Source organism: Callionymus lyra, chromosome 10, assembly GCF_982586985.1.
Source record: "Callionymus lyra chromosome 10, fCalLyr1.hap1.1, whole genome shotgun sequence".
Lineage (NCBI taxonomy): Eukaryota > Metazoa > Chordata > Actinopteri > Syngnathiformes > Callionymidae > Callionymus > Callionymus lyra.
Window position 1 is genome coordinate 2,899,811 of NC_141827.1, and position 17,748 is coordinate 2,917,558.

Sequence of the window (17,748 nt, forward strand, 5' to 3'; positions counted from 1 at the left end):
CATCCTCTGACCTTCACTTTCATCCTCTGACCTTCACTTTCATCCTCTGACCTTCACTTTCTGTCCTCTGACCTTCACCTTCTGTCCTCTGACCTTCACTTTCATCCTCTGACCTTCACTTTCTGTCCTCTGACCTTCACTCTCTGTCCTCTGACCTTCACTTTCTGTCCTCTGACCTTCACCTCCTATCCTCTGACCTTCACCTTCTGTCCTCTGACCATCACTCTCTGTCCTCTGACCTACACTTTCTGTCCTTTGACCTTCACCTTCTGTCCTCTGACCTTCACTCTCTGTCCTCTGACCTTCGCTTTCAGTCCTCTAACCTTCACCTTCTATCCTCTGACCTTCACCTTCTGTCCTCTGACATTCACCTTCTGTCCTCTGACCTTCACCTTCTGTCCTCTGACATTCACCTTCTGTCCTCTGACCTTCACCTTCTGTCCTCTGACCATCACTCTCTGTCCTCTGACCTACACTTTCTGTCCTTTGACCTTCACCTTCTGTCCTCTGACCTTCACTCTCTGTCCTCTGACCTTCGCTTTCAGTCCTCTAACCTTCACCTTCTATCCTCTGACCTTCACCTTCTGTCCTCTGACATTCACCTTCTGTCCTCTGACCTTCACCTTCTGTCCTCTGACATTCACCTTCTGTCCTCTGACCTTCACCTTCTGTCCTCTGACATTCACCTTCTGTCCTCTGACCTTCACCTTCTGTCCTCTGACATTCACCTTCTGTCCTCTGACCTTCACCTTCTGTCCTCTGACATTCACCTTCTGTCCTCTGACCTTCACCTTCTATCCTCTGACCTTCACCTTCTGTCCTCTGACATTCACCTTCTGTCCTCTGACATTCACCTTCTGTCCTCTGACCTTCACCTTCTGTCCTCTGACCTTCACCTTCTGTCCTCTGACCTTCACCTTCTGTCCTCAGATCCCTCAGATCAGCTACGCCTCCACGGCTCCAGAGCTGAGCGACAACAGCCGCTACGAGTTCTTCTCTCGAGTGGTGCCTCCGGACTCGTACCAGGCTCAGGCCATGGTGGACATCGTGAAGGCCATGGGCTGGAACTACGTGTCCACGCTGGCCTCGGAGGGAAACTACGGCGAGAGCGGCGTGGACGCTTTCCTGCAGATCTCCAGAGAGGCAGGTGAGTGTTGGACCACGACCCGCGGGTCAGGACCAGTGCCTGGTACCATTGGATGATGGTTCTGACATGAACGACAAGAAGATCCAGAAGCAGATTTTAGTTTCATGAAACTTTTTTTTATTCAGAAAATAATCATTAACAGTCTTTTAGCAAAATAATTTTCTAAATATTTCTGACAGAATGTGACTTTGACAAGTCTGTTGCTATGGAAACAGGCTCGCAGCACAACTGGTATTTTTTAAAAGGTTTTTAGAAACAAGTATCAAGTATTTTATTTATCATTGAGCAGGAAATTACAAGAAACAACAAACTGATGTTTATCTGACGAGTCAACAGACGACGAAAACTCAAAGCATCATCAAAACTGAATCAAGAGCAAAACGATCAAAGGAAGCCTCGACAAAACTTCAAATGATTCGTGGATCCAGATGGTTATTTTTTTCTAGACTCTTTATCGAATATATGAGTTGGTTTTCAGGTATTTTACAAGCAAATATAAATAAATGCAGAAGAAAACACATGAAACCATCACGAGAAGATCAACGTTTGCAACTCATTTGTGAAGAATCTCATTCAAATAGTTCATAACTAGTCAAACATTAACCAGCAGAGTTTAAAATACTTCACTTTGATGTTAATGCTCAATAAAATCTACGTCTATGACACGAAAACTTCTTGTTACTTCACTTTGTTACAAATGATTTGTAGTAAAACTACTTTTGATCTAATTCAAAGCAGATTCAAAGTACTTTAGTAATATTAGTTCAGCGTCACTAGAACATGGAAGAGATGTTGGGATTTTCTATATGAACATTAAGATCCATAGATGAACTTTATACACATATATACATAAGAACTTCTTACGAACAATCGTTTTTTTCCCATAATTTGTAACAATAAAAAAACAACATTTTTGTCATTTTTAATTTCCTCGCAACTATTTTCATGGTTTGTTTTTCCTTTGGTTTAGTTTCTCAGCGTTTTGTTGTTTTTTCTCTTTATTTTTGATTCAAAAATAAGTTTTCAAAAAGATTATTATTATTGAATATTCAACAGATTTAAGAAGTTTTTCCGACGCTTCAGCACTGCTGTGGACGCCATGTCTGTTATGTTGCAGGAGCACCGGACTGTGTTCTGTGGTGTTGAAGTTGTGTGTCTGTTGTGGGTTCGCAGGAGGGTTGTGTATCGCACAATCCATCAAGATCCCCCGCGAGCCTCGCCCGGGCATGTTCGAGAAGATCATCAACAGGTTGATGGAGACCTCCAACGCTCGCGGCGTCATCATCTTCGCCAGCGAGGACGACATCAAGTCGGTGAAAGCAGCCCAAGGTCACGGTGGTTGGTGATGACATCATTTCCTGTCACCTGCAGGCGCGTGTTAGAAGCCGCCAAGAAGGCCAACCTGACCGGTCACTTCCTGTTCGTGGGCTCCGACAGCTGGGGCGCCAAGAACTCGGCCATCGAAGGCCTGGAGGAGGTGGCGGAGGGCGTGGTCACCATCCTGCCCAAGAGAGCGTCCATCGATGGTGCGTCAGATAATCGGAGACGTTGACGGATGATTTTAATACAAGGTTTGAAGTCTGGAGATAAAGAAGCAAAGATGAATCATCGTAATGAACCGACGTCACTGAAGCTTCTTCTTCACTTTCAGTTGGTGTCGCGTCTTCAATAGCATTTAAACTACGTTAATAACCAGATAATAACCAGATAATAACCAGATAATAACCAGCTAATATCCAGTTAATGACCAGCTTATAACCAGTCAATAACCAGCTAATGTCCAATTAAAAAACAGTTAATAACCAGCTTATAACCAGTCAATAACCAGCTAGTATCCAGTTAATAACCAGCTAATAACCGGTTAATAACCAGTTAATAACCTGCTTATAACCAGTCAATAACCAGCTAATGTCCAATTAAAAAACAGTTAATAACCAGCTTATAACCAGTCAATAACCAGCTAGTATCCAGTTAATAACCAGCTAATAACCGGTTAATAACCAGTTAATAACCAGCTTATAACCAGTCAATAACCAGCTAATATCCAGTTAATAACCAGTCAATAACCAGCTAATATACAGTTAATAACCAGCTTATAACCAGTCAATAACCAGTCAATAACCAGTCAATAACCAGTTAATGTCCAATTAAAAACCAGTTAATAACCAGTTCAAAAACAGCTTATAACCAGTCAGTAACCAGCTAATATCCAGTTAATAACCAGTCAATAACCAGCTAATATACAGTTAATAACCAGCTAATAACCAGTCAATAACCAGTCAATAACCAGTTAATGTCCAATTAAAAACCAGTTAATAACCAGTTCAAAAACAGCTTATAACCAGTCAATAACCAGCTAATATACAGTTAATAACCAGCTAATAACCAGTCAATACCCAGCTAATGTCCAATTAAAAACCAGTTAATAACCAGTTAAAAAACAGTCAATAACTAGCTAATATCCAGTCAATAACCAGCTAATAACCAGTCAATAACCAGTCAATAGCCGGCTAATAACCAGTTAATAACCAGCTAATACCCAGTTAATAACCAGCTAATAACCAGTCAATAACCAGTCAATAGCCGGCTAATAACCAGTTAATAACCAGCTAATACCCAGTTAATAACCAGCTAATAACCAGTCAATGACCAGTCAATAACCAGCTAATAGCCAGCATATCATAATCAAAACATAAACAAAAGAGCCACCAGACGGATCAGAACCGTGTCGCGATGTTCATCGTTTGACCTCTGACCTCTGACCTCAGATGTAACCTTGAGTAACGACTTCATTCGATTGTTTCTGAAAAACAATGATTCAAAATAAGTCGTGCTTTTAATTTGTTGAGGAAAATACTGTTGTGAGTAAAAGAAAATAAACATATTTCCAGGTGTAACGTTAACATAATGATAATAACAATAATAAAATAATAATAATCAATAATAATAATAATAATATAATGTATCATTAAATATAAGTTATCACATGTTCACTCGTGGTTGTCACGACAACAGGACACACTTTTATATTTTTGCAGACTTTGCTAAAACTAAATGTCGCAGCAGTGACTGACCTTTGAAAAGTGTGTGTTTGTGTTTTTGCACGAAAATACTCTTGTCTGTTTTGAACTTTGAAATTAAAATAAATATTCTTTAGATATGTCTGATATGTGCGTGTGTGTGTGTGTATATGTGTGTGTGTATATGTACATGTGTGTATGTGCGTGTGTGTGTATATGTATGTGTGTATATGTGTGTGTGTGTATATGTGTTTGTGTATATGTGTGTGTGTATATGTGTGTGTATGTGTGTATGTACGTGTGTGTTTATGCATGTGTGTGTATATGTGTGTCTATGTATGTATGTATGTATGTATGTGTGTGTGTGTGGACAATATTGAGTGGATTGTAACAAAGTGTGATGTTGTGTGTTTGATCTTCAGGCTTCGATGAATATTTCATGTCCAGATCTCTGGAAAACAACAGGCGAAACATCTGGTTCGCTGAATACTGGGAGGACGATTTCAAGTGCAAACTGACGCGTCCTGGAGTGAAGTACGACCTCGGGAGACGGAAATGTACAGGTAACACTCATGGTCTCCACCTCCAAGGGACTCCTTGTATAAACAAAGCGTGATCACAGCTGGAGGAGGAGTGAAGCCATTATTACGTCATCATGGACTCTCGTAACCTCTCGTTCGTCCAGATTTCAGAGCAACTTTATAAAGTAATAAAGTGTAAAACATGGTCCTGATGAGAAGTTACTGCGTCTTGAAGAACATTCACTACATGATGCTTTAAGAGGCAGAAGCCTGGAGCAGAACCAGACTAGCTTGTGCTCATCTGACAGGAGTGTTTGTCGTCCGCAGGCGAAGAGAGGATCAGTCGAGACTCTCAGTACGAGCAGGAAGGGAAGGTCCAGTTCGTCATCGACGCCGTCTACGCCATGGCTCACGCCCTGCACAGCATGCACCTGGACCTGTGCCCGGGTCACATGGGCGTCTGCGAGCAGATGGACCCGGTGGAAGGTCGCATGCTGCTGCAGTACATCCGCGCCGTCAACTTCAACGGTGAGCGGCGAGGAGGAGGGCGAGGGCACGGGGGAGGTCGGGGTGAGGAGGTCTTCTAAAGACTCGCACTAATGTATCTAAAGAACTCTGAGCTTGAAAACATCAAACTCCTCCTGAGGCGTCGCGTCCTTGAACACGACTTTCCTGCTTTTCAAACTCCTTCATTCGAGAGAGAAAAAGAAAATGTTTCTAAAGATTCGATTTACTGGAGACGACCTCGTCTTGTAAAGAATCTTCTGCCTGAAGGAACCAGAGGAACAATCGTCCAATCAGAGCGGGTCACAGAGCTTCAGTCCCTCGTCTTCTGTGTCTTCATGTCTTCACAACATCATGTCTTCACAACATCATGTCTTCACAACATCATGTCTTCACCACATCATGTCTTCACAACATCATGTCTTCACAATGTCATGTCTTCACAACATCATGTCTTCACCACATCATGTCTTCACAATGTCATGTCTTTACAACATCATGTCTTCACAATGTCATGTCTTTTCAACATCATGTCTTCACCACATCATTTCTTCACAACATCATGTCTTCACAACATCATTTCTTCACAACATCATGTCTTCACAACATCATGTCTTCACCACATCATTTCTTCACAACATCATGTCTTCACAACATCATGTCTTCACAACATCATGTCTTCACAACATCATGTCGTTACAACATCATGTCTTCACAACATCATGTCTTCACAACATCATGTCTTCACAACATCATGTCGTTACAACATCATGTCGTTACAACATCATGTCTTCACAACATCATGTCTTCACAACATCATGTCTTCACCACATCATGTCTTTACAACATCATGTCTTCACAACATCATGTCTTCACAACATCATGTCTTCACCACATCATGTCTTCACAACATAATGTCTTCACAACATCATGTCTTCACAACATCATGTCGTTACAACATCATGTCTTCACCACATCATGTCTTCACCACATCATGTCTTCACAACATCATGTCTTCACCACATCATGTCTTCACAACATAATGTCTTCACAACATCATGTCTTCACAACATCATGTCGTTACAACATCATGTCTTCACAACATCATGTCTTCACAACATCATGTCTTCACAACATCATGTCTTTACAACATCATGTCTTCACAACATCATGTCTTCACAACATCATGTCTTCACAACATCATGTCTTCACAACATCATGTCTTTAAAACATCATGTCTTCACAACATCATGTCTTCACAACATCATGTCTTTAAAACATCATGTCTTCACAACATCATGTCTTTACAACATCATGTCTTCACAACATCATGTCTTCACAACATCATTTCTTCACAACATCATGTCTTCACAACATCATGTCTTCACAACATCATGTCTTCACAACATCATGTCTTCACAACATCATGTCTTTAAAACATCATGTCTTCACAACATCATGTCTTTACAACATCATGTCTTCACAACATCATGTCTTCACAACATCATGTCTTTAAAACATCATGTCTTCACAACATCATGTCTTCACAACATCATGTCTTCACCACATCATGTTTTCACAACATCATGTCTTCACAACATCATGTCTTCACAACATCATGTCTTCACCACATCATGTCTTCACAACATCATGTCTTCACAACATCATGTCTTCACAACATCATGTCTTCACAACATCATGTCGTTACAACATCATGTCTTCACAACATCATGTCTTCACAACATCATGTCTTCACAACATCATGTCGTTACAACATCATGTCGTTACAACATCATGTCTTCACAACATCATGTCTTCACAACATCATGTCTTCACCACATCATGTCTTCACAACATCATGTCTTCACCACATCATGTCTTCACAACATCATGTCTTCACCACATCATGTCTTCACAACATAATGTCTTCACAACATCATGTCTTCACAACATCATGTCGTTACAACATCATGTCTTCACAACATCATGTCTTCACAACATCATGTCTTCACAACATCATGTCTTTACAACATCATGTCTTCACAACATCATGTCTTCACAACATCATGTCTTCACCACATCATGTCTTCACCACATCATGTCTTCACAACATCATGTCTTCACAACATCATGTCGTTACAACATCATGTCTTCACCACATCATGTCTTCACCACATCATGTCTTCACAACATCATGTCTTCACCACATCATGTCTTCACAACATAATGTCTTCACAACATCATGTCTTCACAACATCATGTCGTTACAACATCATGTCTTCACAACATCATGTCTTCACAACATCATGTCTTCACAACATCATGTCTTTACAACATCATGTCTTCACAACATCATGTCTTCACAACATCATGTCTTCACAACATCATGTCTTCACAACATCATGTCTTTAAAACATCATGTCTTCACAACATCATGTCTTCACAACATCATGTCTTTAAAACATCATGTCTTCACAACATCATGTCTTTACAACATCATGTCTTCACAACATCATGTCTTCACAACATCATTTCTTCACAACATCATGTCTTCACAACATCATGTCTTCACAACATCATGTCTTCACAACATCATGTCTTCACAACATCATGTCTTTAAAACATCATGTCTTCACAACATCATGTCTTTACAACATCATGTCTTCACAACATCATGTCTTCACAACATCATGTCTTTAAAACATCATGTCTTCACAACATCATGTCTTCACAACATCATGTCTTCACCACATCATGTTTTCACAACATCATGTCTTCACAACATCATGTCTTCACAACATCATGTCTTTACAACATCATGTCTTCACCACATCATGTCTTCACAACATCCTGTCTTCACAACATCATGTCTTCACAACATCATGTATTCACCACATCATTTCTTCACAACATCATGTCTTCACAACATCATGTCTTCACAACATCATGTCTTTACAACATCATGTCTTTTCAACATCATGTCTTCACAACATCATGTCTTCACAACATCATGTCTTCACAACATCATGTCTTTACAACATCATGTCTTTTCAACATCATGTCTTCACAACATCATGTCTTCACAACATCATGTCTTCACAACATCATGTCTTCACAACATCATGTCTTCACAACATCATGTCTTTACAACATCATGTCTTTTCAACATCATGTCTTCACAACATCATGTCTTCACAACATCATGTCTTCACAACATCATGTCTTTACAACATCATGTCTTTTCAACATCATGTCTTCACCACATCATTTCTTCACAACATCATGTCTTCACAACATCATTTCTTCACAACATCATGTCTTCACAACATCATGTCTTCACCACATCATTTCTTCACAACATCATGTCTTCACAACATCATGTCTTCACAACATCATGTCTTCACAACATCATGTCTTCACAACATCATGTCTTCACAACATCATGTCTTTTCAACATCATGTCTTCACCACATCATGTCTTCACAACATCATGTCTTCACAACATCATGTCTTCACAACATCATGTCTTCACAACATCATGTCTTCACAACATCATGTCTTCACCACATCATGTCTTCACAACATCATGTCTTCACAACATCATGGCTTCACCACATCATTTCTTCACAACATCATGTCTTCACAACATCATGTCTTCACCACATCATGTCTTCACAACATCATGTCTTCACAACATCATGTCTTCACAACATCATGTCTTCACAACATCATGTCTTCACCACATCATTTCTTCACAACATCATGTCTTCACAACATCATGTCTTTACAACATCATGTCTTTTCAACATCATGTCTTCACCACATCATGTCTTCACAACATCATGTCTTCACAACATCATGTCTTCACCACATAATTTCTTCACAACATCATGTCTTCACAACATCATGTCTTCACAACATCATGTCTTCACAACATCATGTCTTTTCAACATCATGTCTTCACAACATCATGTCTTCACAACATCATGTCTTCACAACATCATGTTTTCACAACATCATGTCTTTACAACTTCATGTCTTCACAACATCATGTCTTCACAACATCATGTTTTCACAACATCATGTCTTCACAACATCATGTCTTCACAACATCATGTCTTTACAACATCATGTCTTCACAACATCATGTATTCACAACATCATGTCTTCACAACATCATGTCTTTACAACATCATGTCTTCACAACATCATGTCTTCACAACATCATGTCTTCACAACATCATGTCTTCACAACATCATGTCTTCACCACATCATGTCTTTACAACATCATGTCTTTTCAACATCATGTCTTCACCACATCATGTCTTTACAACATCATGTCTTCACAACATCATGTCTTCACAACATCATGTCTTCACAACATCATGTATTCACAACATCATGTCTTCACAACATCATGTCTTTACAACATCATGTCTTCACAACATCATGTCTTCACAACATCATGTCTTCACCACATCATGTCTTTACAACATCATGTCTTTTCAACATCATGTCTTCACCACATCATGTCTTTACAACATCATGTCTTCACAACATCATGTCTTCACCACATCATGTCTTTACAACATCATGTCTTTTCAACATCATGTCTTCACCACATAATTTCTTCACAACATCATGTCTTCACAACATCATGTCTTTTCAACATCATGTCTTCACCACATAATTTCTTCACAACATCATGTCTTCACAACATCATGTCTTTACAACATCATGTCTTTTCAACATCATGTCTTCACCACATAATTTCTTCACAACATCATGTCTTCACAACATCATGTCTTCACCACATCATTTCTTCACAACATCATGTCTTCACAACATCATGTCTTTACAACATCATGTCTTCACAACATCATGTCTTCACAACATCATGTCTTTACAACATCATGTCTTCACCACATCATGTCTTCACCACATCATGTCTTTACAACATCATGTCTTCACCACATCATGTCTTTACAACATCATGTCTTCACCACATCATGTCTTCACCACATCATGTCTTTACAACATCATGTCTTCACCACATCATGTCTTCACCACATCATGTCTTTACAACATCATGTCTTCACCACATCATGTCTTCACAACATCATGTCTTCACAACATCATGTCTTCACAACATCATGTCTTCACAACATCATGTCTTCACAACATCATGTCTTTACAACATCATATCTTTTCAACATCATGTCTTCACCACATCATGTCTTCACAACATCATGTCTTCACAACATCATGTCTTCACAACATCATGTCTTCACCACATCATGTCTTCACAACATCATGTCTTCACAACATCATGGCTTCACCACATCATTTCTTCACAACATCATGTCTTCACAACATCATGTCTTCACCACATCATGTCTTCACAACATCATGTCTTCACAACATCATGTCTTCACCACATCATTTCTTCACAACATCATGTCTTCACAACATCATGTCTTCACAACATCATGTCTTTACAACATCATGTCTTTTCAACATCATGTCTTCACCACATCATGTCTTCACAACATCATGTCATCACAACATCATGGCTTCACCACATCATTTCTTCACAACATCATGTCTTCACAACATCATGTCTTCACCACATCATGTCTTCACAACATCATGTCTTCACAACATCATGTCTTCACCACATCATTTCTTCACAACATCATGTCTTCACAACATCATGTCTTCACAACATCATGTCTTTACAACATCATGTCTTTTCAACATCATGTCTTCACCACATCATGTCTTCACAACATCATGTCATCACAACATCATGTCTTCACAACATCATTTCTTCACAACATCATGTCTTCACAACATCATGTCTTCACAACATCATGTCTTCACAACATCATGTCTTCACAACATCATTTCTTCACAACATCATGTCTTCACAACATCATGTCTTCACAACATCATGTCTTCACAACATCATGTCTTTTCAACATCATGTCTTCACAACATCATGTCTTCACAACATCATGTCTTCACCACATCATGTCTTCACCACATCATGTCTTCACCACATCATGTTTTCACAACATCATGTATTTACAACATCATGTCTTCACAACACCATGTCTTCACAACATCATGTCTTCACCACATCATGTCTTCACCACATCATGTCTTCACCACATCATGTTTTCACAACATCATGTATTTACAACATCATGTCTTCACAACACCATGTCTTCACAACATCATGTCTTCACCACATCATGTCTTCACCACATCATGTCTTCACCACATCATGTTTTCACAACATCATATGTTCACAACACCATGTCTTCACAACATCATGTGTTCACCACATCATGTGTTCATGTCTCTCCTCACAGGCAGCGCCGGCACAGGCGTGATGTTCAACGAGAACGGAGACGCTCCAGGTCGCTACGACATCTTTCAGTACCAGATGTCGAACGTCAGCAGCCCCGGATACAAGGTCATCGGCCAGTGGACGAACCACCTGAGACTCAACGTAAATACGCTGCTTGATGAAGTTAAATCTCAGAAGAAAAACATCTTCTTGAGATAAAAGGATTAATTCATGAAACACATTTAATACTGAAGAATATGTTTTATTGCTTAAGAAGTGCAAGCTAACATGTAGCATGATGCTATGTTAATTACGCCTGTGAGTAAAGTTAACTAATCAATGAATTAATGAATAAATTAGTAACTGGTAAATGAATGAATGAATAATTAAGTAACTGCGTGAATGAATGAATGAGTAACTGCATAAATGAATGAATGAATAAATGAGTAAACGAATGAATGAATGAATGAATGCATGAGTGAACTAATGATTCAATGAATGCTTGAGTAAACGAATGAATGAATGCATGAATGAGTTAAGTAATGAGTGAATGCATGAGTAAATGAATGAATGCATGAATGAACTAATGATTCAATGAATGCTTGAGTAAACGAATGAATGAATGCATGAATGAGTTAACTAATGAGTGAATGCATGAGTAAATTAATGAATACATGAGTGAACTAATGATTCAATGAATGCTTGAGTAAATTAATGAATGAATGAATGCATGAGTGAACTAATGATTCAATGAATGCTTGAGTAAATTAATGAATGAATGCATGAGTGAACTAATGATTCAATGAATGCTTGAGTAAACGAATGAATGGATGCATGAATGGGTTAACTAATGAATGAATTTATGAGTGAACAAATGAATGAATGAGTAAACTAATGAATGAATGATGAGAAAACCATTGAATGAATGAATGAATCAGTAAACGAATGAATGAATGCATGAATGAGTAAACTAATGAATGAATGCATGAGAAAACCATTGAATGAATGAATGAATGAATCAGTAAACGAATGAATGAATGCATGAATGAGTAAACTAATGAATGAATGCATGAGAAAACCATTGAATGAATGAATGAATGAATCAGTAAACGAATGAATGAATGCATGAATGAGTAAACCAATGAATGAATGCCTGAGTAAACCAATGAATGAATGAATGAATGAGTAAACCAATGAATGAATGCCTGAGTAAACCAATGAATGGATGCATGAATGGGTTAACTAACGAATTAATGTATGAGTGAACCAATGAATGAATGAGTAAACTAATGAATGAATGCCTGAGTAAACCAATGAATGAATGAATGCATGAATGAGTAAACTAATAAATGAATGTATGAGTAAACCAATGAATGAATGCCTGAGTAAACCAATGAATGAATGAATGAACTAATGAACTAATGAAAGTAAGACAGAGTTCTTGTGGTGGATCAGGCCGAGGAGATGCTGTGGTCCGGAGGCGACACCACCATCCCAGACTCGGTGTGCAGCTTCCCGTGTGAGTCCGGCGAGAGGAAGAAGATGGTGAAGGGCGTCCCCTGCTGCTGGCACTGCGAGCTCTGTGACGGATACCAGTACCTGCTGGACGAGTTCAGCTGCGACATGTGTCCCTTCGACATGAGGCCCCTGAAGAACCGGACCGGCTGCCGGGACACGCCCATCATCAAGCTGGAGTGGAGCTCGCCCTGGGCCATCATCCCGGTCTTCCTGGCCATCCTGGGCCTGCTGGCCACCAGCGGCGTCATCGCCACCTTCGTGCGCTTCAACGACACGCCCATCGTGCGAGCGTCCGGCCGCGAGCTGAGCTACGTGCTGCTGACCGGCATCTTCCTCATCTACCTCATCACCTTCCTCATGATCGCCGAGCCCAGCGTGGGCGTGTGTGCCTTCCGGCGCCTGTTGCTGGGCCTCGGCATGTGCATCAGCAACGCCGCCATGTTGACCAAGACCAACCGCATCTACCGCATCTTCGAGGAGGGCAAGAAGTCGGTGACGCCGCCGAGGTTCATCAGCCCGACATCGCAGCTCATCATCACCTTCATCCTCATCTCCGTGCAGGTGAGACTTCAGGTCTCATGTCACATGATCCACTTCATCCAGCTGTCAATCAATCAATCAATCAATCAATCAATCAATCGATCCTGAATGTTGACACTAAAATTGACAATATATAAATAAAAATATCAATAAATATGTAGATATATCAATAAATAAACATATAAATAAATATAAAAACATATACATTTATATATAAATAAATATATAAATATAAAAACATATAAACATAATTATATAAATATAAAATAAAAAATATATATATACTGTATCTAAATACATATTTCAATAAATATATACAAACATATGAATATATAAATAAATAAACAAATATATATATATAAATAAACATATAAATATAAATAAATAAATAAAAATATACATAAATAAAAATATAAATATAATAACATATAAATAAATAAAAACATATATATATATATAAACATATAAATATATAAATAAATAAAAATATAAAAGATTTAAATAAATATATACATATATTCACATATAAATATATAAATAACAATATTAATATATAAATAACAATATAAACATGTAAATGAATAAATATATAAAAATGTAAATAAATAAATACATATATTCACATATAAATATATAAATAAACATATAATATATAACTATAATATATTATAATATATAATCCAGTCCTCTGGTCGCTCTTCTTCTCAGGTCCTGGGAGTGTTCATCTGGTTCGGGGTCATGCCTCCTCACACCATCATCGACTACGAGGAGCAGAAGCCCCCGAACCCCGAGTTGGCCCGCGGGGTCCTGAAGTGCGACATGTCGGACCTGTCACTCATCCTGTGTCTGAGCTACAGCATCGTCCTGATGATCACCTGCACCGTCTACGCCATCAAGAGCCGCGGCGTCCCAGAGACCTTCAACGAGGCCAAACCCATCGGCTTCACCATGTACACCACCTGCATCATCTGGCTCGCCTTCGTGCCCATCTTCTTCGGCACCGCCCAGTCCACGGAGAAGGTCAGGACCAGAACTTCTGTTGTTATATGTGTTGATGGTATCTATCAAACTCTCTTTTATAAATATATATATATATATATATATATATATATATATATATATATATGTTGATGGTATCTATCAAACTCTCTTTTATAAATATATATATATATATATATATATATGTTGATGTTAGCTATCAAACACTATTTTATATATATATATATATATATATATATATTGATGTTATCTATCAAACACTCTTTTATTATATATATATATATATATATATATATATATATATATATATATATGTTGATGGTATCTATCAAACTCTCTTTTATAAATATATATATATATATATATATATATATATATATATATATATATATATATGTTGATGTTATCTATCAAACACTCTTTTATTATATATATATATATATATATATATATATATACAGTATATAAGTTATATATGTTTATGTTATCTATCAAACAATCTTTTATTTTATATATATATATATATATATATATATATATATATATATATATATATATATATATGTTGATGTTATCTATCAAACACTCTTTTATATATATATATATATGTTGATGGTATCTATCAAACACTCTTTTATTATATATATATATATATATATATATATATATATATATATATATATATATGTTGATGTTATCTATCAAACACTCTTTTATATATATATAACATATATATATATACTATATATATATATGTTATATAGGTTGATGGTATCTATCAAACACTCTTTTATTATATATATGTTATATATGTTTATTTTATCTATCAAACAATCTTTTATTATATATATGTTATATATCTTTATGTTATCTATGAAACATGCTTTTATATATATATGTTATATATGTTTATGGTATATATATAATATTGTAAAATAATATAAAATATATATTATAATGTTATATAATGTAAAATAACATAAAATATATATATAATAATGTTAAATAATACAAAATATATATAATAATTAAAAATTATATAAAATATATATATAAGAATATAAAATATATATAATGATGTTATATATATATATATATATATATATAGCTGAATAAAATTCATCATTATAGTTTTGTTAAAGTCTAGTTTTCTTCTTCAACATTTGTGCTCCAGGTTCGTGTGACTCTGAGATCTGAGTCTGTTGTGAGTCGCTGGAGTGTAAACGAGCCTCAGGTGCTCTCAGTCTTTTCATGAAGAGACGTTGAGGAGAAAGTGGGTCAGAAGATCCTCGTCAATAAACCATCAGAGAAAGAGGTTTAAATATAGTTCTTCTCAAGTGCATGTTCTTGTGCTGCAGATGTTCATCCAGACCACCACCCTGACCGTGTCCATGAGCCTGAGCGCCACCGTCTCCCTGGGAATGCTCTACATCCCCAAGGTCTACGTCATCGTCTTCCACCCGGAGCAGAACGTGCAGAAGAGGAAGAGAAGCTTCAAGACGGTGGTGACGGCGGCCACGGTGTCCACGCGGCTGTCGCAGAAGAACGACAAGCAGAACGGAGAGTCCAAGATCGAGCCGGACCGATCCCAGTGAGGCCGGACCTGGTTCTGCTAGAACCTGGTTCTTCTAGAACATCTTGTGTCGAGAACTTCATGATGTCGACTCTTCATCCCAGGAGCTTTTTTCTACTGACTCGGATGAACACATGAACATGTGAATGGATGAACAGATAAATACATGAACAGATGAACATGTGAATGGATGAACAGATAAATACATGAACAGATGAACATGTGAATGGATGAACAGATAAATACATGAACAGATGAACACGTGAATGGATGAACAGATAAATACATGAACAGATGAACACGTGAATGGATGAACAGATAAATACATGAACGGATGAACACGTGAACAGATGAACACGTGAATGGATGAACAGATGAATGGATGAACAGATAAATACATGAACGGATGAACATGTGAACAGATGAACATGTGAACGGATGAACATGTGAATGGATGAACAGATGAATGGATGAACAGATAAATACATGAACGGATGAACATGTGAACAGATGAACATGTGAACGGATGAACACGTGAACAGATGAACACGTGAATGGATGAACAGATAAATACATGAACGGATGAACATGTGAACAGATGAACATGTGAACGGATGAACACGTGAACAGATGAACATGTGAACGGATGAACATGTGAACAGATGAACATGTGAATGGATGAACAGATAAATACATGAACGGGTGAACATGTGAACAGATGAACATGTGAATGGATGAACAGATGAATGGATGAACAGATAAATACATGAACAGATGAACACATGAATGGATGAACAGATGAATGGATGAACAGATAAATACATGAACGGATGAACACGTGAACAGATGAACATGTGAACGGATGAACATGTGAACAGATGAACACGTGAATGGATGAACAGATGAATGGATGAACACGTGAATGGATGAACAGATAAATACATGAACGGATGAGGCTCAAAAGACGGTGCAGGACAGTGTAAACACAACAGCAAAAGGTTGTCGGTTCACTTCCAACTCTGGGACACCTGCGGCCTTTTTGTGTGTAGTTTGTACGAGGGTTTACTCCGGGTACTCCAGTTTTCTCCCGCAATCCAAAAGCATACAGAGCTTGATTGAAAAACTCTAAGTGTTGTCCAAAATGTTGGCTTCCTGTCCAGAGTGTTCCTGCCCGTCACCCGTAGTAGCTGGGATAGACCCCCATAAACGAATTTCTGAAGTAAAAATATTCCTTAATGAGAACCTTCAACAAATATTTGTCGTATATTTAATATTTTATAAAAATAATATAATTTATAATTCAATCTTTAAGAAAAATATATTTATTTATTTTGTCGACGACATGAGTTTTTAATTCTTAACATTCTTGACTATGAAGGTGAAAGAATCTCCACCAGGGGGCGCTAGAGCTGCTCAAATGATCACTTCCTGCTTGAACCGACAGTTGATCTTCAGGTCATGTGACGTGAGGTTGTGGGGGCAGCAGCCGCTGCAAAGAAACCCAGACTTTTAACCCCAGAAACCATCGTCTCACGTGTCCCGGGTCTGCCCGAGGTCTCCCCCCCAGAGG

At 37.8% G+C, this 17,748-nt stretch overlaps 1 protein-coding gene across 1 annotated transcript in view; it reads left to right on the forward strand.

The window, feature by feature from the left end:
* grm6b (glutamate receptor, metabotropic 6b) overlaps positions 1 to 16,200 on the forward strand; it is a 32,675-nt gene extending 16,475 nt beyond the window's left edge. Inside the window, exons 3-11 of the mRNA XM_087800425.1 lie at positions 931 to 1,147; positions 2,321 to 2,456; positions 2,519 to 2,673; positions 4,590 to 4,730; positions 5,016 to 5,216; positions 11,571 to 11,710; positions 13,004 to 13,627; positions 14,315 to 14,626; positions 15,964 to 16,200. Of these exons, the coding sequence (XP_087656551.1) occupies positions 931 to 1,147; positions 2,321 to 2,456; positions 2,519 to 2,673; positions 4,590 to 4,730; positions 5,016 to 5,216; positions 11,571 to 11,710; positions 13,004 to 13,627; positions 14,315 to 14,626; positions 15,964 to 16,200 (2,163 nt within the window). The remainder of the gene's footprint in view (positions 1 to 930; positions 1,148 to 2,320; positions 2,457 to 2,518; positions 2,674 to 4,589; positions 4,731 to 5,015; positions 5,217 to 11,570; positions 11,711 to 13,003; positions 13,628 to 14,314; positions 14,627 to 15,963) is intronic.
* Positions 16,201 to 17,748: the final 1,548 nt, after the last annotated feature.